At 44.8% G+C, this 21,728-nt stretch overlaps 1 protein-coding gene across 3 annotated transcripts in view; it reads right to left on the bottom strand.

The window, feature by feature from the left end:
- Nucleotides 1-21,728, bottom strand: part of DAGLA (diacylglycerol lipase alpha) — a 73,509-nt gene that overhangs the window by 10,028 nt on the left and 41,753 nt on the right. For all 3 annotated transcript variants that reach the window (XM_076343668.1, XM_076343670.1, XM_076343669.1), the window contains 13 exons: nucleotides 18,864-18,998; nucleotides 18,085-18,162; nucleotides 16,697-16,821; nucleotides 15,347-15,503; nucleotides 14,941-15,024; nucleotides 14,734-14,811; nucleotides 10,076-10,156; nucleotides 7,751-7,893; nucleotides 6,095-6,163; nucleotides 4,926-4,998; nucleotides 3,630-3,826; nucleotides 3,127-3,256; nucleotides 2,161-2,342 (listed from right to left, as the gene is read on the bottom strand). In XM_076343668.1, the coding sequence (XP_076199783.1) occupies nucleotides 2,161-2,342; nucleotides 3,127-3,256; nucleotides 3,630-3,826; nucleotides 4,926-4,998; nucleotides 6,095-6,163; nucleotides 7,751-7,893; nucleotides 10,076-10,156; nucleotides 14,734-14,811; nucleotides 14,941-15,024; nucleotides 15,347-15,503; nucleotides 16,697-16,821; nucleotides 18,085-18,162; nucleotides 18,864-18,998 (1,532 nt within the window). The remainder of the gene's footprint in view (nucleotides 1-2,160; nucleotides 2,343-3,126; nucleotides 3,257-3,629; nucleotides 3,827-4,925; nucleotides 4,999-6,094; nucleotides 6,164-7,750; nucleotides 7,894-10,075; nucleotides 10,157-14,733; nucleotides 14,812-14,940; nucleotides 15,025-15,346; nucleotides 15,504-16,696; nucleotides 16,822-18,084; nucleotides 18,163-18,863; nucleotides 18,999-21,728) is intronic.

The following is a 21,728-nucleotide window of genomic DNA, read 5'->3' on the forward strand; positions in this document are numbered from 1 at the left end:
TCTCTCACCCGACACCTCTGTATTAGAGAGGATTGAGGCAAGAGAGGTTGAAGGAGTAGCCTACAGTTAACCTACTTTCTCTTTCTTACACTCTGAACCACTCCAGTGTCATGCCTTCCCCTCCTTCTCCATAGTGGCAATCCCTACCTTACTACCACAAATGCCAGGAGACTTAGAGCATTGCCCATGACCAATTAAGCTACCATTTCAGGTAGCAGACTTTAAAATAGGTAAAAAAGCAATTTACTCAGCTTAAGACAAGTAAAGATCTTTAGAAAGACCCCAGTCACACTAAGGCTTTAAAGGATCAGGCAGGCTCCTCCAGAAAGACACTGTGTCAAAGGCACAGGGAAGGAGCTCCCCACACCAGGCACACACACAGCCCGGGATTAGCCGCAGCCAAAGCAACAGCCCTAAAGACAAGAACTTAAGGAAATATCTGGGAAAAGAGCCTGCGCTTGGGAGAGGACTGCTGCACCTGCCAGAAGGACATTATGTATAAGGAAAGGCTTATAAGTTAGGCCAATATTTGATCCCTTTGTAACTTCAACAGAGTAATAGTGATCTGAGAACAGGTTTCAAGAACCCCCAAAAGAGGGAGTCTGACACAGTAAGCTGGCTCTAACCTTGAATTAAACACAACCAACCTATGACTGTTTCCACTCTAGCACCTCCCTTAAGCCTCTCTGCCCTCTCCCTCGTTCTTTTCCCTTTCATCTCTCAGAATTCTCCCTCTGCTTTCACTCACCTCAAAGGGAAGCAGCTCCTTGGGTCTGCTCTGGCTACGGCACAGAAGCCACCGCTCCTCTCCCTGCTGCTTGACCTAGTTCATCTTCTCAGTCTTACTGCAGCCTTCACAAACATGGGCCGATCCCTGTTCCTGATGTTTCATCACAGCTGCGGCTGTTTCTAAGCTCTCCTTCACTGTCTCTGACCGTTCACTCTCTCTGTGACAAGAACCTTACCATTATCATATTATTTGCTGTCTTATCTTTCTTCTAAATTTAAATCTCACTCATGTTACCTCAAGGATACTCAGCTGTCCATCACTCGGCACAGACCATCTCACCCTGCCTCTTCCCACGCACACAGAGCTTCTTGTTGGGTCTTTCTACCTGAAACCTCCATAGACGTGCTTCCCTTGCAAAGAAATAATCCTCTCCCACCCACAATGCCGTCTTCTGTTTCCACTCACAACTCCCATTTGCTGTCTCTGACTACAAACCATCTTCTCTCTCATCTTCCCTGTTTTGTCTGCAAATTTGCCCTATAAAATACAATTCTGTGATGGAAGCCACGTGTTCCAACTTTGAAATATGTCTTTGCCCACATTTTTATATTTACTTTCTTTGTTTCTTGCAAGTCTGTGGTCCTGCAATGCCTCAAATGTTATCTGAAAATCTGCAAGGAGTCTCTCTGCCATTTGCTCCTGGAGGAAAGCTGTTCACATACACCACAAAGAACGAGCTCTTCTCCAAACCCCCTCCTTTGTATACCTTCCCGGTGTTCCTCCACCTTTTGGCCTTTGCCAGACTACAGCGCTCAGTGATGGTCCAAGCTTTCAGAAAACAACCCCTTCAGCACTCAGAACATGCCTTTTCCCCTCGCCTGCTTTCCACTGGACTGAGCTTCCTGCTCTTGTCCTTCAGAAACAGGACACCAACTGCTCTCCCCTCACCTGTATCCATGTTCCCAGATTGTCTTGTTTATAAGATTACACAAGTCACATCACAAAGTAGCTTTAAACGCCCATCTTCTGGAAAGCTTATGGCTTTCAATGCTTCTCAGCTTTTGAGAATCACCATACAGGTTATCTTTGGGCACGTAAATCACACGGGAAAACCAGAAATTTGGCTGCAAGATTGCAAGCTCTGCCTTTACAACAAATGGGAAAACCCCATTTGTCTGGATAAGGAGAAAAGGAAGTTTCTTCCATACCCTCAACTTCTAGGTTCCCCGACCTTGCTGCACTCACAGATTCTTGAGCAACACAAAGGATTTCCCCCCCCCCCCCCAACACGACACGAGACATACTCAAGCTAGAGTCCCACAAAGACAGCCCTTGGATCTATCCTTCCCACAAACATTGATCACAACGCCCCAAGAGGGCCCACACCTAGAGCCAGCAATCCTTCAAAGAAATCAAAGATAGATCCTTACTTAGTACTGCTGTTCCTTCTGTCCACTGTTATGGCTCCAGTTCCGATCTGCACTGAGGGTCCACTAGGCAAGGGCTGACTCTGGAAGATCAACTCTGGGGTGAGATCCACTTCTGTAGGACTCACCATCACTTTGGCTGCAGAAAGTAAAGCTGTTTTCCCCTTGTTATAATTCTCCAAGACCTATTCAAGGCAAGCAGAGGAACAGTAGTGTTTTACTGGGGATGGCAGCTTTGCTGTTCTCAACTCAAGACTTTCAAACTGCTGGATTCGCCTCTGTTTATTACCAACGCCTTCCGCAAGCACAGGGCAAGGTCTTGAGATAAAGGATTATATCAGTGAATTCTGACATGCTCTATCCTGTCAGAATGTCCTGCTGGGAATCCAGTGCTGGGGAGGTGACTGGCAGGATGCTGCCCGGAGCAGCCTTCAGACCAGCAGGGCAGGGGAGGCTTGGCTAAATCTCCACGGTAGAACCGCATGGCTAGGAACTGTAGCTTAGTGGCAGAGATCCATTCTACAGCCATTACACATAAGCTCAGTCGCCCTTCAGACTAACAGAGGGGCTGCAGCCACAGCGTGGAGGACTTCTGTTGCAGTTTGGATTTCACCTGAACTGCGCTCTGTAACGGGCAGCTTCTGAGAGAAGGAACCAAACAACACCCAAGCTCACATTATTATGACATTAAATTTGGAAAGACCACCTAGTCTGGGACTCTGGGTATTGGGTTGGAGATCTACATTCCATTTCCAGACCTCATTATATTCAACAACTAATAGCTTGTGCAAGACTGGTCCAGGGCACAATCTTATTTCCTCCTCCCCTCCAGAGTAAATGGTCTTGTGTATTTAAGCAGCCAGCGCTCCTGGGCAAGGACTACCTATCCTGTGTACATAAAGGCCCATGACAAGGCATTCATTTTATTAGGGCACCCAACTGCCCCTTGATCCTAATTCTCTGTGTTACCTTGTTGAGCCCTTCCATGACCACATATGGGAGGTGTTCATGCAACATCGCCGGCGAGATGATCACTTCATTAAACGCCTTATTGTCACCCCAGATAGCAAAGTAAGTGGGATCCTCTTGCTCGCAGCAACTGGAAGAGGAGTTGGGATCCAGAGGGGGAAACAGGGAGCAGGGGATGAAAGAGCAGGCCAGTATTTTGGCATGCAAAAGGAAGAAACAGCAGGATGCAGAGACAGAAAAAGCAACAGGAGGAAAAACAGAGGGAGAAGATATTAAAGTACACATGCTACTGCCATTGCTCCAAAACCCTGCGCTAGCCAACAGTGACATGACTATCCTTCTATTCTGACAGCACAGACACAGTCACTGTCACCATAAGACAGCGAGGCAAAAAAAAAAAGTCACCTCCTTCACAGACGGGTTTCCTGTCTTCGGGAGTCTTTTCCAAAAGAAAATTTTCACCCCCACCCATGGGCTGGCTCCGCAGCTCTGCGCATACTCACCAGCACTGCTCTGCAGGATGATTGTGCACCACGTGGATGATGCGGCCAGGCGGGTAGAGCGGTGTGCTTGCAGACAGGGCAATAGTCAGATCGCTGGGATGGGTCCAGAGGCGATTACTTGTTACTGAGTTTTCTTCCGTCTCTTCAGGGAGCTCTGACTTGGGTATGCACTTTGTAGCACCCACAATGATTCGCCACTGTCCAACACAAGAGAAAGGAGGGAGAATATTGAGAAGAGAAAAACAAAGAAAAGCAGAGTCATCTCACAAGACACTATTGGTAGGTTTAAACTGAATACCTAATACCAGAAAAGAGAAAAAACAGGCCTTGTGCCCTGACTGCTTCAATAACAGACCAAGAGACAGAGATAACCCTGCCCAGAAAAGCTGTTTCTTCCTTTCCCAATTTTAACCTTAGAAATAGCACCATCTCGTCCTTTTTTTTTTTCTGGAGGTTTTTGTAGAGTTAAGGACCTAGAGCAAGCACCAACTTGTCCACCAACTGATAACTTAATATCTTCCAGGATAAACAAGGTAGATGGAATCTGAATTTTTACATGTACAGAAATAAGCAAAAGGCTATACAACATAAACAGACAAGAATTGTGTTTAGGCTTTTCTTTATATTTATATAAAAGAAATCCTAAAACCCCAAAAATTTCACCAAAAAACCCATAAGCCAAAACACAAAAACCATAAAATGCTAACAAGAAAAATAAATGTAAGCTCAGTTTTCTCCCTCTACAGGTCACTTCTATAGTATTTTACTCAAAAATCTTAATGTCTTATGTTTTTTCCATCTCAGTGTAATGGTAAAGAAGCCTGGGGAGGAACAACTTTCCACATTTCCTATCTCCAAAACATTAACAGACCGCTTATCCTAGAACAGCACCACCCAGACAGCACGCAGCAGTGTCTATAAGCAGACAGCCGTTGTACTTCCTAGCCTGTTACCATTTGTTACTGGCCAAGAAAAGCTGCAGTTGGAACACAGGCTTCAAAACAGGCTCAGATGAGAAAATTTCCTGCTCAGTTATTTTAGACCTGTGATGGTGAACTTACGGCACGTGAGCCAGAATAATCACACAGCCTGCAAACAGAGTGCAGCCCTTTGCCCCGACCTCTCTAGCTGCCTTCCAGCTCTTGCTGTCACTCCTCTGGCTACCTAAATAGTAGTCACAGTAGATCTGAGGAGACCTGGAGGGCAGGAGAAGTCTGCAGTATTGCTATGTGACACAAAGTTTACCATCACTGCTCAGAGACTCACCTTCAGGTGTCTGTTCATCTTTACTCTTACCTTTGGTTTGTTACTTCTTTGAAGAACATCCAGAAGCTGCCGGCGAAATCCCTCCAGCTGAGAGAGACCGATTCTGGAAAAGAAGATGTGTTTACAACAGCTGGGTGGGGAACAGCAGGCAGGTAACAAGGACAGTAGGGACACACAGCACAGAAGAACAAGAAACTATGCTACAAAAGATACTACAAGAATGCAACAATGCCATAATGCAGATCATTTCAGGGGTGGGTTGTGGCATCACCCAGGACCAGTAACCAGGGTTAAGAGGCCACAGGAAACCATCGTGACAATAAACAAGTATGAAATGTAATAGCAGAATCAGATCAGTGAAGACAGATATGAAAGAGGTCAATGAACAGATAAGGAGGGAGATGATGCAAGCACAGAAACAAGTGAGCAAGAAATAAGTATAGGATGACACCAAACAGATAAATTAGAAAGGTGGCACAGAGCTATATGACACCACTAAACAGATTACAGGATGGACGAGATTTTGTCATACGGGTTACCAAAAGGCACGTTCAATACTATGTAGTACTTTCCCTCCACTGAATTCTACACGTCTTACATTGTACAGACAGAAGTGTCACCATTTATCTGAGGTCACACAACAGGGCAGAAGCAAAAGTAAGACCCAGGTTGTCTGGCTCCTAGTCCAATGCCCCGTTCAGCAGAACATGTCTCAGGAGATGATGAGAGGTGAGAAATGCCAAGACACAAGAAATGAGGGAGCTGGTTCAGAGATGAGAGATGATATGGAATAGGTATTCAGGGACAAACAGCACAAAATGAGATGACAGCACATGTAGTTCAGGGCAGAGCATAAAGAGGTCTGAGATAACACAGGCAACCAGGAAGATGGCATCGACATGTCAGATACCACAACGAGTATAATTACAGAGACAGGATATTCACCCTTTTCTTTCATACAGGCAGCTGAGAGACGGGGAGGGATATGCCTATAAAAAGGTGTGCGAAACACCAATATAGGTGTCCAGGTAAAAGACGCAGCAATACAGGTAACTAGGAAGACAAGTAAGAAGCATACAAGGACAGGTAAATGAGGAACCTGGAGACAGAGATGATCTAGGTGTTTCTGATAGGAAACAGGTGACTTTGGTATAGAACAGCAGATACTCATCAAGAAATACAGACACTTCTCAACTTGCCTGGGCACTAGATCTTTGCCAAGCACGACTGCAGTCACAAACTCTTTTGAATACTCCATGGCATCCTCACTGGAAGAGAAACAGGACCAAGAAGAAGCAAACAGTGTTTCACTGGCAGCCAACTGCACTTCATTCCCAGTTTGCCACTGGTGTCAGAGAGGTTACCGAACAGCGAACCAGGGTCATAAAAACCACAACCCAAGCTGCTCAAGGCTTTTGGGACTTGCACCCTGATAAAGAAAAGCCCGATATTCACATCCCACACCCCAAGCAACATTACTCTGCATACAGCTCTGAACATAATTGGAAAAGGAAGTACTCTAACTCAATGCCTCAGTCATTTTCCAATAATTTGGGAACAGCCAGGACCAGCAGAAAGGGAGAAGATATTCCATGCTCCTGAAACGACTTTACAAAGACACTGTAGAACTAAGATGGCCACTTTCTGCAGCAACCTGAGTACCAAGATAAGAGGGAATCAAGGCTTCCACTTTATGAGCTTGCTCTGCAATCAGCTATCTTCCTAGAGACCTTCTTCTGAACCAGCTACCACAGGCAGAGGCCACATCATTGACCTAGAGATGATCCTGGGCATGACACACAGGGCAACAAAAGTGTGGCAGTCAGAGGCACCTCCTTGAACTCTGAAGCAGTTGAGGTAACACAGCACAGCTTGGCCCGAGCTATCAAGGGATCTCAGGAGTGGATGCTCTGAGCAGAAAGCTAGGACTCTCATGAAACATTCTACAGAGCAACTCCTCTCTAGCTGCAGAAGACCAGGGATTACTATCATAACAAGGCATGCCAATATCCAGATTCATTAGTAGGATGGTTTAAGACCCTTGGCTGCTCTCCTGGAGCATGATGCAGTAACTATCACAAGAAGCTTCTGATAATACATAGCGGCTTTCAAGTGCCCCCATGATGTCTGTCACAACCAGAAAGACCTTATCTCACTTCATAGCAATCAAGTGGGATGTTTTTGTTTGGCTGCCATGTAAATAACATGACCAGCAGCTCTGTTCCTATTTACTGTGGGAGGAATTCACCATACCTCTCTTCAGAGATCTCTGAGGCAGCTACCCTAGATTCCCCCTATAGCCGAGGGAGAGAAAAAGGCACCCAAGAAGCACAATCCCTCTGACCTATTTTAGGCAGCCACTTTAGAATGACAGAAATCACACCCCAGAAGTGCCAATTTCTTTGTCAGCTGCAAAAGGAGTCCAAACAACTAGATCAACTGATGCAGGCATCTACATTCAGTCAAATATCTCCCTTACCGTACATCTATTCACAGCAGATGGGGAGAGGACACACTGGCACTGTGCAGAGAATAAGGAAATTGCACCCTGTCCACCCAACTTGCATTTTCCACTAGTCAGGGTGAAATCAGAGCTATAGCCACAGACAACTAAGTCATAAACCAGAATATTTGGGAGAGCGGCCACCTACCATCATAACCTAAACTCCAAACTATAACACAGAGCAAAGGCTGCCAACAACCCTCGGCTCCTATAAACTGCCCCTCCATTTTTCTGCATGCTTCTCGGGGCAGAGCCTTGTCTTACTGCTCCTCAAAGCATCACAAACAGGCTCTGATCCAGCTACAACTACACCCCCCCTCTCTCTCACCAGTCCTCCTGCCCCAACACCTACCTCAGCAGCCCACCTGGGGGAGAATAGGCAAAGCACTTCAGTGATGGGTACTGCGGACGCAAGAGGAAGGACAGGATGGCGGCTGTGCCAGCCCCTAGGGAATGACCAACCACAATCAGGCCATAGTGTTTTGTTCCTCTCCCCTGAAAACAAAAAAACAAGAAGTTGAGGTCAGACTGAAAGGTAAGTCTACAACCCTCAAAATCTGTCCCTTTCCCCAGGTGAGAGTCTTTCCTATACATGAGCACTCCAGACTCCAGCTAACCAGCTCCTCCACCGACGGGAACTAGTGAGGGTTCATTAGATTTTGAAATGGAAGCAGAGTTCTGGTTTACACTGTTTAGTCTAAGTCACAGTGCCCTGCAATGTTGCTTGTTCTGAAGGGATGCTAGAATTCATTCTCTTCTGGTATCCTCTCCTACATCTCCATCAGTCAGTGTTTGACCTACTGGGTCTTCCCTAAAAGAAAAAAGGCAGGAAGAAAAAGGAAATGCACACAAACTGTTTGAGTTCTTTCAGATTTGATATGAGCCTTTTACTCCTCCTCAAATCTGACAGCCTTCTGATAATATCTGGGTCCAGGCTCACACATCTGAGGTCTCCTTGGTTCTAGAAATTACTTCATTTCATTAATTCCACCACTTGTGCAGGCTGAAAAAACAGAAATCCTAACTAGCAGTTTGAACATTAGTTTTCTAAGTCCAGATGCTCTCAACAGCTGGCCACTGGCTCAAGTAATTCAGAAACAAAGCTATTCTCTAACGTTTTGTACTGTTCTTGTTATTCAGAGGCTAGAGTGCTAGGCATGGCTTAGAACCTAGAAGTTCACTAAGACAACGTTTGAAAAGTTTCAGTCTTGTTTTTCTGCAGAGCTCTGCCAGTGCCCCGTAGGCTTTACACAGGGAGAGAGAATCCAGCATCCGACTCTCTACAGCCCCAGGTCACCACAGTGGTGGCTACACTTGGACTTCTGCGTAAGATGAGAAAACACACATAGAACACAAGGCCGGGCCACAAGAATGAAAGATCTGTGTCATTTTCCTTCTCAAGACCACCTCTAAGCCACCATCATGCCTGTTACAGTCAGTGAGGTGAATGCTGGGGGAGATTTAAGACTTTATACACCTCACTTGTTACACTTTTTCCCTGAATATCTGTTGCTGGCAACTATCAGAAACAATGTACTGGGCTAGATGAACCTTTGGTAGGACCTGGGATGGCATTTATGTTCTGGCCATAGCACTTTTTCAGATATTCTTCAGAGTTCAGCTTCAGACAGTACTTAATTTTCTACACACAAGCCAGTTGCTCCATCTCATATTAATCAACCTCTCTCCATCCTTGTGGGTCAGGTCCAGCTAGTTACACTATTTTTCATCCATTAGAAGTTGGACCCACCACACACAAAGCCAGCTTTCAAGCAGGACAGAATACGATACTTATTATCACACAGAGGAGACAACCAAAGTACAGAGCTTCGAACGTCACCGTATCCTTACCAGTCAGGTAGCGACTGAGCTCTATAGGACATCAGGAAAAAATTCCTCATGGCTCACTTAACGAGACCAATTTTCACTTTCTGGGCAGAGAGGAATAAAAGCACCATATAAAGAAGTCCGATGCCTATGTATCTCTCCCTACATCTACCAAACATCACAAGGCAGACGCGTCAGTGTTGACTGGTATGACACTCAAGTTTCAGGGAACCATTGAGGCTTTTATCCCTCTTTTCTTTCTCCCTTGAGCTACTGCTAATTTCCCCACGGGCACTGCTCAGGCCAAGGCATGAGAAAAGGACAGCTGTCTGACAGCAGGGAATCAGGCAGTTCAGAAGTTCCCTCCCCAATGGGGACAGACTGTGCTATTACTGACATATAAACTAAGGTAAGCTGCTTCCTAACATCTCTCTTGGGTTATCCGATAGCTCTCTATCACAAGAAATGTGCACGCAGAGACAGTCAGCACAGCATCCCATTGCCGTCTCCAAAGAGAATCTCCATAGAGATGGGATTTTAGTTCCTGTTGATTTGTTTTTAATGTTCCCTGTCCTGCATTGCCACCAAATGGGACTTCCTGCCTTAGCTGTGCCTGAGGAAAAAAAGGAGTCAGGAGCTCTGCAGTATTGGTGGTTTCAAAATAAAAAAAAGTCTTGGGGGAATGAGTAACTAGTTGCCTGTCTGGCAATCCAGAGGGATGGGAATTGAAGGAAGATTTGGGAAATTAGTACAACAGATTCAGGGACATGGAAGTTTCCCCAAAACCAGTGTTTTAGGGAAACGTCGTCTTCCGTATAGCCTGCAAGGATAAAAGAAAACTAATACTCACTAAGTCTCGTCCAAAAGCTTGAGAAAGCACCATTTCTTGCTCCAATTTCTTCTTGATGTACTCAGCAGATAGCACCATTCCCTGAGGGCAAGATGAAGACGGAACAGGATGTAAACGGTTGCATATCAGCCCCGATCTAAACATCTAGCAGCCACCATACTGCCCCGAATGCAGCATAAGCTCTAGAGTGCCACACAGCATGTGTCAGGGTCGAGGAAGAACACTGACTCCATGTCCTGGTTTCGGCAGGGATAGAGTTAATTTCTCTTCTAGTAGCTGGTACAGTGTTTTGGATTTAGGATGAGAACAAAGTTGATAACGCACCGATGTTTTAGTTGTTGCTAGGTAATGCTTACACTAGCCAAGGGCTTTTCAGCTTCCCATGCTCTACCGACTGAGAAGGCTGAAGGTGCACAAGAAGCTGGGAGGGGGCACAGCCAAACTGGCCAAAGGGACATTCCATACCATGGGACGTCATGCTCAGTACATAAACTGGGGAAAGCTGGCCGGGGGGGCCGCTGCTCGGGGACTGGCTGGGCATCGGTCGGCGGGTGGTGAGCAATTGTACTGTGCATCACTTGCTTTGTGTATTATTATTATTATTATCATATTATTATTATTATCATTTTATTTCAATTATTAAACTGTTTTTATCTCAACCCACGAGTTTTTCTAACTTGTGCTCTTCCAATTCTCTCCCCCATCCCACCGGGTGGGGGGGGAGTGAGCGAGCGGCTGCGTGGTGCTTAGTTGCCGACTGAAGTTAAACCACGACACTCCACTCCACATTTAGGAATAGACTTCATTAGGCACACGTCTTGGCTCACTGATTACCAGGAGCCACAAACTGTTTAGAAGTAATGACAGTTCTTAAATTAAGATAATACCCAAAGGCCCTATTCCTGGGCTCACGGTGCAAAGTCTAGGAAAAAAAACCCAACCAACACAAAACAATCCACTTCTTAAACACAAGGTTGTGTATCTGGTAGTTCAGCAGACACCGGGACCCGCAGTAGAATGGAGAAACAAACTTTGATTTTCTGCACGTCCATGCCTTACCTGCAAAACGGTACTCCTCCATTTAAATCTGTGAATAAAAGCATGAGCTAGCCTAACAGGTTCACAGGGAAAATACTACAAACACCAAGGAACTACGGGAGGGAAAAAGAGGCAGCACTATCTGTATAGGAAGAGTTATTGATGACTGGAGAAGGCAGCAACTATTAAGGGGATTCAGCTGTCAAGGGACATTAAATCACAAATTATTGAAGGTTTTTATTCACTAGAAGCTAAGAACTGCTGGAAGATAGGAAACAAGCTGATAGTCTGGTTCTCTGAACACTCTGAAGAGTGTCTCTCCCTCTGTGTAATAATTACAAATGCAGTTGATCTGTTATAAACAAGCAACTAGAATTCGGTCTGTTGCATAAATTCTTGGTTATGCCTTTACATCAGTTAAATTCAGTGGTAAGCAAGCCTGAAGTACAAAGGCTGAAAAACAGTGATGTAGTCCAGGGTGAACATGGGTAAACAGAAATCAGCTACTTCTAATTTGGTGACTACAGACCTCAAATAATTCACACGGCCTGGGCTGGCCAAACACCGGGGAAGATCATCTCCTCTGCTATTTTCCATTACACCCCTACCTGAAAACACTTTAAGTACAAAGTGAACATTATTGAGCACTGTTTAATCTCAGAGACGTAAAAGAATTCACAGCCCTCTCAAAAAGCAAAAGAAATGTAGAATTTTCAAAGTCCTCAATATCAAACACACCACCAAAACCAATCTGACTACCGAAGAGAAAGAGCAGAACACAGGTGATTCTGCGGAGCCTGGAAATGGGACATCTGTAACGCTACCGTCATTATCAAAAAGCAGATGCCATGATATTTCATGCCCGTGTTCAGATCTCTCAGCAGCTAGCCAGCTTCCGCCGCATTCAGAAGAGTCTCCATTTCCAACTCTAATGAGAAGTGAACGGCAGACTACTTACATAAATTTCTAAGATGAATTTAGGATTCTATTTTTGAAAAGCATGACCTAAATCCATGGTGATATTACTAATGGCCTGTTAGTCAGCCTTTTAGCTATATTTTTGATAATTACAGTATATTCTAATACAGACAGTGATTTTAATATTATGGAATGAGACTTTTATCACTACCAAGTTACATTTAGACTTTCCATTAAAGTGGACACTTTCATAAGTTTCAAAGGAATAAAACTATCTGGGCTTAGTTTTCAAAGCTCACATGTAAATAACCAAACAGACCGGAGACCTAGGGAAAGTGAAATGGAAATACTCTGTATTGCTTTGCAGTTTGAAGGCACGAAACTGCTCTGCGATATTTGCATTGTGTGTGTGAAAACCCAACAAAGGGGGTCTATTTGGTAAAGAGCTTAAAAGTTATTGCTATTACTGACTGTTCTATCAAACTGGTGAGAGCTGTTATCATAGCTGAGCTTTCAGGGCTTCCTCCTAGCAGCTACTTCTTGTCATCCCATGAAATAAACCTCCATAACCATCACCATTTTAGTAGTTTTGTTCCATACAGGTTCAACAGAATTCAGTATGGATCCATGCCCTTTGTTATAAAAACAGTGGATTTTATTTCAAAAATAGTGAAGCTAGGGGGTTTTTTGGCAGTTAATTTCCTCTCCGAATTGTGACAATCCCTTTTTTTTTTTTTTGGCAGGCTAACCTATGAGCCATAGTTACAGCTATGTTTTTTGACCCAAAATAGCTCAGAGACCTAATATATATTTTAACTGTGGCATTCACAGCAACCCAAGCAATCACACACTTTCAACTGTGGTACCGGTGGAGTGATGAGAAGGCTCATGTAAACATCAAGAGTTTTAATTTGTAGGATGTCTGATCAACACTGCGTGAAGCAGTGACAGGTGGGCTCCGCAGGTGGAGATAACAGGCCACGCCAGACTGCTGGGTGTGTGGGACAGAATCAGCAAGAAAAACAACAGAAATCAAACAACTTACAGGAAGCTCCCAAACGGCCAAGTACTTCTCTCCAAATTAAATGTGTTAGCAAGACACTTCATTTATTTTTGTATTAAAGTTGACTTCTGGACATTAAAAATGCATTAAGACAGACATTTTTAAATTCTATTATCTCCATTAGTTTCCCCTCAGGAATCAACAGTACGCTATTGTCTGAAGATTAATATTGATAATAATTTAAGATAAAGCTGTATTTCTGTACTAGTAACAATCAAAAAAGAGATAACAAAGGCCAAATAAAAACTCAATATAGAACAAAGGGAATGATCTGATGAATGATCTTTCATATAAGCCACTGGCATATGAATATTTTCACATAAAGATCAAAAGAAAAGCCAACTTCTGCAAGGATCTATTACTAGCTTTTCTGCTTCCCTTTGGTTTCCTTTTACGTTTCTTTCTTTGCATGAACTGTTGATCACACTGATTTTGCAAAGTCATTTTGAGCTAAATGAATTAGTACAAAAACAAGTGACATTCTCATTGACAGTAGACATAACGCTTCAGAAGCATTAAACAAATAGTAAAGATTCACATAGCTACATATCAGTTATGTGACAAAATACTACCTCATCTATCTATGCTTCCATAAATGTCCTATGTAATTGCCAGGTTGATTAACTTTTTCATTTTGGGGGAAACAAAGGAAATACCCATTAGCCAAATAGCAGGTACACAACATTGTTTTCAAAGAGACCCACTCTGGGAGACTTGGAGACCACAGAGCATCCAAACGACACTTTCTTAGGTAACCGCCTCCTTATCAGACCCGTATCCAGCTAAGTGTTTGAGTACGCAGTTATCTTATCAGCTACTAATGCTCTCCTTCCTAAAGCAGAGCATCAAAGCACAGAGGAGACATTTGGCATTCAGGCAGGACATCACAAACGAAGCAGGAGCTCCCACCTCATGGCTCCCAAGGAGTAACGAGCTCAACATCCCTCCCTGAAGGGACCTGACCAGGTGGATCAGCAGCATCTCCTCTCCCTGAGCAGCAGCGTTTCCAGCAGCTGCTACCTTCCTTCCAACACGCACAACCTCCAGTTTGTGTTTTTCTTTCCCAATCTGGCACTGCATCTTGAGAGGCTGCCAAATTCCTGATCATCTTAAAACTCAGCATGTGTGTCATTACTTTGCTGGACTGGGGCAAAGGTCAGCTCTATAGTAAATTGATTTAGTCAGCCCAGTCCCGATCACTAACACAGACACATGGTATCAGTCTAATTACACAGATGCAAGTCCTGCCGGCATCCTTTTATGAGGTTCAATGCCCATCCTGTTGCAACAGAATTTTAAACGCATTCTCAGGGTTTGACAGCAAATTCTGAAAAGGTCATTGGAAGAAAAAGTAATTCGAATGACTCCAATAATTTTGTTCTAGGTCTCCGCAGATGCCTTTTACAGTTTAGTTTTTACTAATTGTATGTTTTTTTTAATTATAGTGATTTTAACTGTTACAACTAAGGATTTTATTTTAACATCTCAAAGCCATTTCACTGCAATTATGTAACGCCCTTCTTAAAAGCACCTCAAGCAATTAAGACCACTTTTCTTCGGCCTATAATTAAAAAGTCAAAACATTAGAAAAAGAAGTGGGGTTTTTTTTTTTGGTTTGGGTTTGTTTTCCTTTACACACCTTGTGTCCCAGCCATGTTCCATGGTGACCCTCAACTGGAAGGCGCTCTGCATCCCCAGTGAGGTCAGTCAGGGCATCCTGGAAGAAAAGCAGACACCATGCTTCAGGTAAGTCAAACACCGTGTGCAAGTCAGGAACGTCTCAGACTCTCCTGAAAGTTTGCCAGAGTGGCCAAGGGTATGTGAGGCCACCGCATAGTGCACTTACTTTTGGAGACAGAGTTCCTCGGATACTAATGACCACCTTCTTCTTATCATGGTCCACAGCCACATAGAAAGGCGTTTCATAAACCTGGAAAAGATCCACTGCTGTAACAATCAGGTGAGACATTCCTGTTTAATTATTCTCCTGCTCAGGGAAAGGAGGCAGAGCAGCCTGACAGGTTATGCCTTATGGGTAAGCACTCCTCTGAATGATGTGATTTTTGGCAGTAGCAAATACTTCTGTCCAAGTGGCAGATTTCTTGATGGAGAGAGAGGATGGGAAGCTCTAGGGTCAGAAAAAGGCTTAAGTTCCCTTCTTTGTACCACTACACCTCGAAACACGTAAATCCCATTAGGAAGGGCCTTAGGAGCATGCCCCAGATATGAAGGGGGTAGCAGATTCTCCTTACTGCATCGTGGCAAGATGTGTAAACAATGTCCACTGAGGTCATATTCTCATCCAAGAAGTGGCGCCGGATGGCAATGGCATTGCAGCCACAGCAATTATCCTCTTCAATGGTGACACTAGGTGCATAGCGGGGACGTGAAGGACAGAGACAGCAACATCTGCAGAAGAAGAAAATAGCTTTGAGGAAGAGAGGAACGTGGAAGAGACTGCTTTAGAGTGGAACGCCTAAGAGATAAGGGAAAGACAGATCCTGCATGCCACACTGGCCTCATCTCAACAGCAGTGATTTCCTTTGCTTGTAGGAGCTCTTGCACAAAACAGCACACAACTCATGTTTCAGCATCAAAAAGGGGGCACTGGGATCAGATGTAGTTTTCCTTCTGAGCACCAGAGAGAGCTACAGTGCAACCAGTCCCCGAGGAATCAATGCATGGCGGGGCTGGGATCTCTCCTCAAAGGACACTACGCTTCATGGCACAGCCCTACATTGCTTCGACACACAAAGCAGCTAGCGTTTACTGAGATCTAGATCTATTTATAACAAAAAAAACCAGGTCTAGAATCATTCCAGAACAAAAACTGAAGCACAGATTATTTTTTCCCTTCTTTCCCTTATGAGACACTTCACAAATAAAAGTACTTAAAAGGAAGTATATTCCTCCCAATAAGTTCAGCACAGAAGTTGCCTGTATAAGTGCAAAAAGCTCAACCCCAAAGAGAATCTGATGACAGCATTACAGCGGCTGAAAGCAAACATTTAAAACAACGCAATCCTGAACTGAACTACAGCATTGCTACCATGAGGTGAGCACTATACAGCACGGCAGAAAAACAATTAGTCAGAGAAAACACAGCACAAACTCTGGCCAAGTCTTGCCGATGCTTTAATAAAGACCCAAATGTCAGCTCCCTGCATATCTGGGCTTGCCGATAAATCCGATTTCTGAGCTCCAAGACAGCTATTTTGACTCAGTGTGAAAGCAGTCTTGTGCCAGATGAGTTCTTTCTGCTAGCTGTTCAAACTGCACAGGACTGGCATGATCCTTAGTGCACCAGAGGATAGAGCATAGGACAGTCTGGTTTATTTAACAAGATAAGCAGATAAGCAACTGTAAGGAAGAGACTGAGGAGAAAGACATTGGAGTATGAAGGCACAGAGCTACTGAGAGACAGAAAGAAAAAGCATGAGAAGGGAAAAGAAGAAAAAAGTAGAAGAGAAAAGGAGGAAGAATAAATAGAGGGGTGATGAAGAGAGCAACCTGATGAAAGAAAGGAGAATTCTAAATCTGGGAGAAACAGAAGGGAAAAGGGAAGAAGAGAAGGCAGAGCGATAGACAGGATGGCCACTCACGAGCAGGATCTGGCCAGGCGACAGAGTCCACATGTGGGCTTCCTCATCAGGTATATGGGCCAGCCATAGGCAGCCAGGGCAAACAGCATGTAGTAACACACCTCTTTGTACCGCTGCATCTCTTGCTGAAAGAGACAAGAGACTCACTAAAGGTCTCATTCACTTTTAGATAGCGAGTTTTTCTACTGTTTCCCTTTTTCCATCATAGTTAGACACATGCACCCTTCTTTCCGAGCATCAGCCTTCTCTCTCAGCACCAGCAGAACAGCACTGTCAGCATTTCCAGGTGACTGCAGGAGAGCAAGCTGCTTATGCTGGGCAAGATCCTCCCCCTCCCAAGAACAGCTCAGTATAGCTATGCCGGTTTTCCTGAGTGGAGAGGCCCCGCTAGCTGTCTAACAGAGCTAGAAGTCAGTTCTAGAGAAATTCTCCTCTGTGTATCAAACACCCTGCTGCAAAGGAAGGTCATCCTCTGCGGGTTTTGCCCCACCCTGCCCTAGCTGAGGAGAAGATAAACTAGTTTAAGTCCCAAGAAGATGAGCTCTCTAAATATACTGCTTTCACATAGTCACAGGCCATAAGGAAGATGCCCAGAGAGAACCATAAAGCCAGTCTGGGGCCACATGCCGCAGTGCTGTCTTCTATAAGCTCTGCTGACGACATCTCTCCCCACACACCTATTCAGGAGAGACAGGCTGAACACGAGCAGGATGTATTAAACACAACGCAGTACAGCACAGCCGCAAGCAGGTTAATCACAGAATCACTTGATCAGAGATGCTGGGATTGGGTCAGTCTTGCCTCTCTTGCAGCAATATCATCTAATCAAGGGGAGTGAATACAGTTTGCCCAATGAAGGGCTTGCAATAGCAGCATGCCAGAAGAAAAGCCAAGCTTAATTCACACAGAACAGAACGGACTGCAGCCATCTCCATCCTGAGAACTGCTGACAATCAGCCCCAGGGAGGAAGGCTCCATCTCGCTCCAGGCAGCTCCCTGCCCTTATCAAGATGGAGCCCTGCCTGCTGGGCTCCATGAGGTCTGCCGGTGGTACTTCCATATGGAGCTCTGCACGACACTCCTGGATGCAGTGCTCAAACTCGTACCTCTGGCTTTGGAGAAACCTCAGATTGCCTTCCCCCATCTGAGTGGCAATACTACCACTTCCCACAAAGTGGAAGACAGAGACAGATAATGCTTTAAAAGTGATCTGAAGACAAAAAGCCTCCAGAGAGCAAGTATCATTATTATATTCTGTTGTCCTAATCTTTAATTTCTTTGATTATTCCAGAGAGGGGCAGAAAGGAATAAGAGAAGCCACTGAGAAAAAGAAAACAGGCTACAGGGGAAGCACGGTGAGTTTGCAAGATCACGGTCCAGTGACTTACCGCATTTTTCAGATCCAGATACTTTGTGTTCCTGGTCACTGGCATCCCAGACAGAAAAGCTAAAATGTCATTGTTTGCCTGTAAGTCACAAACATACATAAGAATTCTCCTCTGTGACACCAAGACAAAAATCTACACCTGAGAAACAGAAAGCACTATGTAACCTGGGACAGATACTTCCAAGTATCCCAACCAGTCTCCTCAACTGGTTCCAATTCTGCTGTTCTTATTTCTGCCTGACCTGATCACTGCTGTGTGACCCCCACCTCTGGGGGGGAAAAAAAAACCACCCTAAACAATTTTCTACCGGGTTGACAATCCACAAATCTCAATGCCAGTAATGGCTTGGTAATCTAGGAATTTTTCCCTAAAGTTCCTCCTGCAGCTTTACACAGATGCTGGAGTCTTCTCCACATCACTGTATAGGAGGAGTAATCTTCCCATTCGCCTTCAAGTACCTACCACCTCCTTCAAGGCAGTTGCCCACTTTGGGTCAAGAACTAAATCTGTATGTATCACCTGCCTGGAAAAGACAACAGGTTTCACAAGTTTGACTCAGTGTCAGTTGGGTCCTTTGGAAGTCTCGGAAAAAGCTGCTAAAGACGTTAGTATTTTTATTTTTACAGCTCAGCGACTGGCAATAGCCCATCACACAACAGAAACAAGGTGGGCAGAGTCATGCACTTCTCGCACAATGAGTCACAAGAGCAGCAGGTAAGTCAGAGGCCAAGTGAGATGCCCACTGCCTCCGTGCACAGCGATGAGCCCCCTCCACCCACCTCATCCAGCACAGCATTGCGTTTTGCCCGCTGCCGTTGGCGCAGAAGAACCAGGCCTGCAATGATGTCAGATGGGACGATGTCAAGGTCTCGGAAAAACTCAGCAAAAAGGTAGGCGATTTCAGAGTAGGCGTCCTGCAAAATCCAGGGAGAGAAGAGTTTAGGAGGAGGAGTTTTGGGTGTGGGGGAGCCTCAAAACAGGACACAGAATGAGAACCAATGCGGCAGCAATGGCCTCATTTCTGTAGCGCTCTCTCCAAAACATCCATGAGATTCCTTCAGGGGACACCATATCTGATCTAGTCATATTAATATCTCATTTATTTTACATAGTCACACTCAGAGGCCTCAGCTGAGACTGAATTTGTACTATGTTGGGTGCTTATGCGTGGGCAAGCAGACCACTTCAACATCAAAACAGACAAGGCAGACACTAAGGGAGAAAAAGGAAATGTTTTCATCTCTACATTGTAAATAAGAGAGAGGAAGTAAGATGAGAACCAAGCAAATCCCAATCCAGTGTCATCTCAGAGTCATCCTTTCTCCTCAAAGGAATTTCATTTGAACAAAAGCTATTCAGGAAAAAAAGCCCCTGATTTTGTCCTATTTAACAGTCTCTTCAATTCTGTAACTCTGTCCTGGGATCATTTTGCCCGTACTTAACCCAGATCTCACCATCCCAGCAACATCACAGAGAAAGTGACAGCTTTTGAATCCTGCCATTGAACAGTCGTTGTAGCTGCTCATTGTTCACCATCGCGCTCTTTGCTACGTGATTTCAGAGAGTTAAGTCACAACAAGCATGGGTTACACATGACAGCTCTTGGTACTGAAGGAGCTGGCCAAGTTACCAGGCTTTTCCAGGTTTATCTTGGACTATGCTCAAGCAAAAGGGCCTGAAAAGAAAAACCTGGAAAAAGATCCGAGTCATTAAATGCAGAGTTCCCAGAAGAGAAGGTGACCAAACCCAAAAAAGGAAGACAGCACAGGAGGGACAGAAGTGGAAGTGACCTGAGAGGGTCAAGGAAAAGCTCTGAAGCAGTGACAAAGATATTTTGAGGAGAAATGTTATTTTCCCTTTGGCTCTGTACTACAAAAAAACCCAAGACCTTAAATGAGAATGGTTTGGGAGGTTGGATATGGGCTGGACTGCGAGACAGTGCTGATCTAGGCATTGCTCTGACCGGCAAGCTTAAAGACAAGGGTGACCCAGAGGTTGCATCAACAAAAAGTGGGACTGAGCAAGTGCTGTAGTACACCAATGGTCAGCATTTTGACTCCTACCATCACTAAACCTTTCCTACCAAGGTCTGTCACAGCCTTATCCTGAACTTTTTCATAGCATCCTTTACTCAGCACCTAAAGCCATGCGACTGCAGTCTTGTCTGTAGAAAGCCTGAGCCATGCACTTGAAGAAAGGCTGGTCTTCAGGACAGGATCTCTCCATCTCTTTGACAGGCAAGAAAGTAAATCCCTTCTCTCCCTAGCAGTCTTGCAGGAAATGACCTACATTCTTTTATCTCTGACAGACTCCTGGAGTGCGAGATTACTTTCTATCATTTTTCACTTGCCTACAAAAGCAAGTTAAATCACCATTAAGAATGGGGCTTCAGGTGCCAACTGTGCAGGTTTCCGTGCCAGCTGTGTCTTTGAAGAGCAAGTGGACTAGCATTAACCTCTCCAACATTACAACTGCAGTATCCTTGAAGTACTGACCCCATAAATCTTAGCACAGTTCCTATAAGCACACAAGAAATACAAACAGCCTCGAAGTAAAATATGACAAACGCCCATTAACCCAAAGTGACAGCAACACCCCTTAATACTCTGACCAAAATAAAAGGCCGTAATGGAAGTTCAACATGTACGTTCTGTCCCGAAGGAAGAGTTTTTGCTGGAGCACCTGATACTATATTGTAGGATTGCCTGTAGTGTTCTGCTACAAACCCTGCAGGCTCTGGGGCTGGCAGGGCCGGGGAAGACTTAGCACTTCAGACTTCACTCCAGACCCATAAGAATAGATTCTTGCCCCAACGCCATGTCCACTCTGCAGAACTATTTTCCAGCCCAGAAGACGACGATCCTCTGCTAGAACACTTTTTTTCTATGAAGACTGGGAGAGACAGCAATGGATTAATTTCTGATCCATTACATACACATTCATTCCACACACTGTCATGCCAGGACACACAAAGTCAGAGCTTGTTTCCGCAAAGAAAAGAGCCTGGAAATTGCTCAGGCTGAATGCAAAATGGAAATTCAATAGCACAAGGAATTTGGAGATTCTGGTATCTGCTTTTATCCTGAACAATAAAAAAAAAGTAGAAACAGAGTCACTGCAGAATGAAAAGTTTGTTAAAAAAAAAAGCTTGACATGAAGTGAAATATTTTGCATTCCTGAATAAAATAGAGTTGTTCAGAAACCAGGCCATTTGGATGCCTGTCAGGGCTCTCGAGCCAGGCTGTAGCACCCATGCTACGCCCTCAGGACAAGCTTCTCTGGATACCTGGGCAAGGCAACCTGGCTGTGCTGTCAGGGGGAAGGGAAGGCGCCTCTGCTGTGGTCGCACAGGCAAGTGGAGGAGCAGAAAATAACCCCCAAGGAAATGCTGCTGTTTGAGCTGCCATGACACAAAGCTTGTTTTGTTTCAGTTTTCCAGATGGATTTTCCTAAGCAGCTCTAGCTGATGATCGGTGAGAGCTGGCAGTCCTGGGCTATGACTTCTCAGCGGGACAGCAGGTTGGGACTGGGACATTCCCTGGGAACATGATGGCATTTCATCCAGAACTGCAGGAGCGTGCCGCTGGGAGGATCAGCGTGCCAGTACACGTTGCTGGGTTTCTGCAAAAGGGCTGTGACAATTC

Source organism: Aptenodytes patagonicus, chromosome 7 (assembly GCF_965638725.1).
Source record: "Aptenodytes patagonicus chromosome 7, bAptPat1.pri.cur, whole genome shotgun sequence".
Taxonomy (NCBI): domain Eukaryota; kingdom Metazoa; phylum Chordata; class Aves; order Sphenisciformes; family Spheniscidae; genus Aptenodytes; species Aptenodytes patagonicus.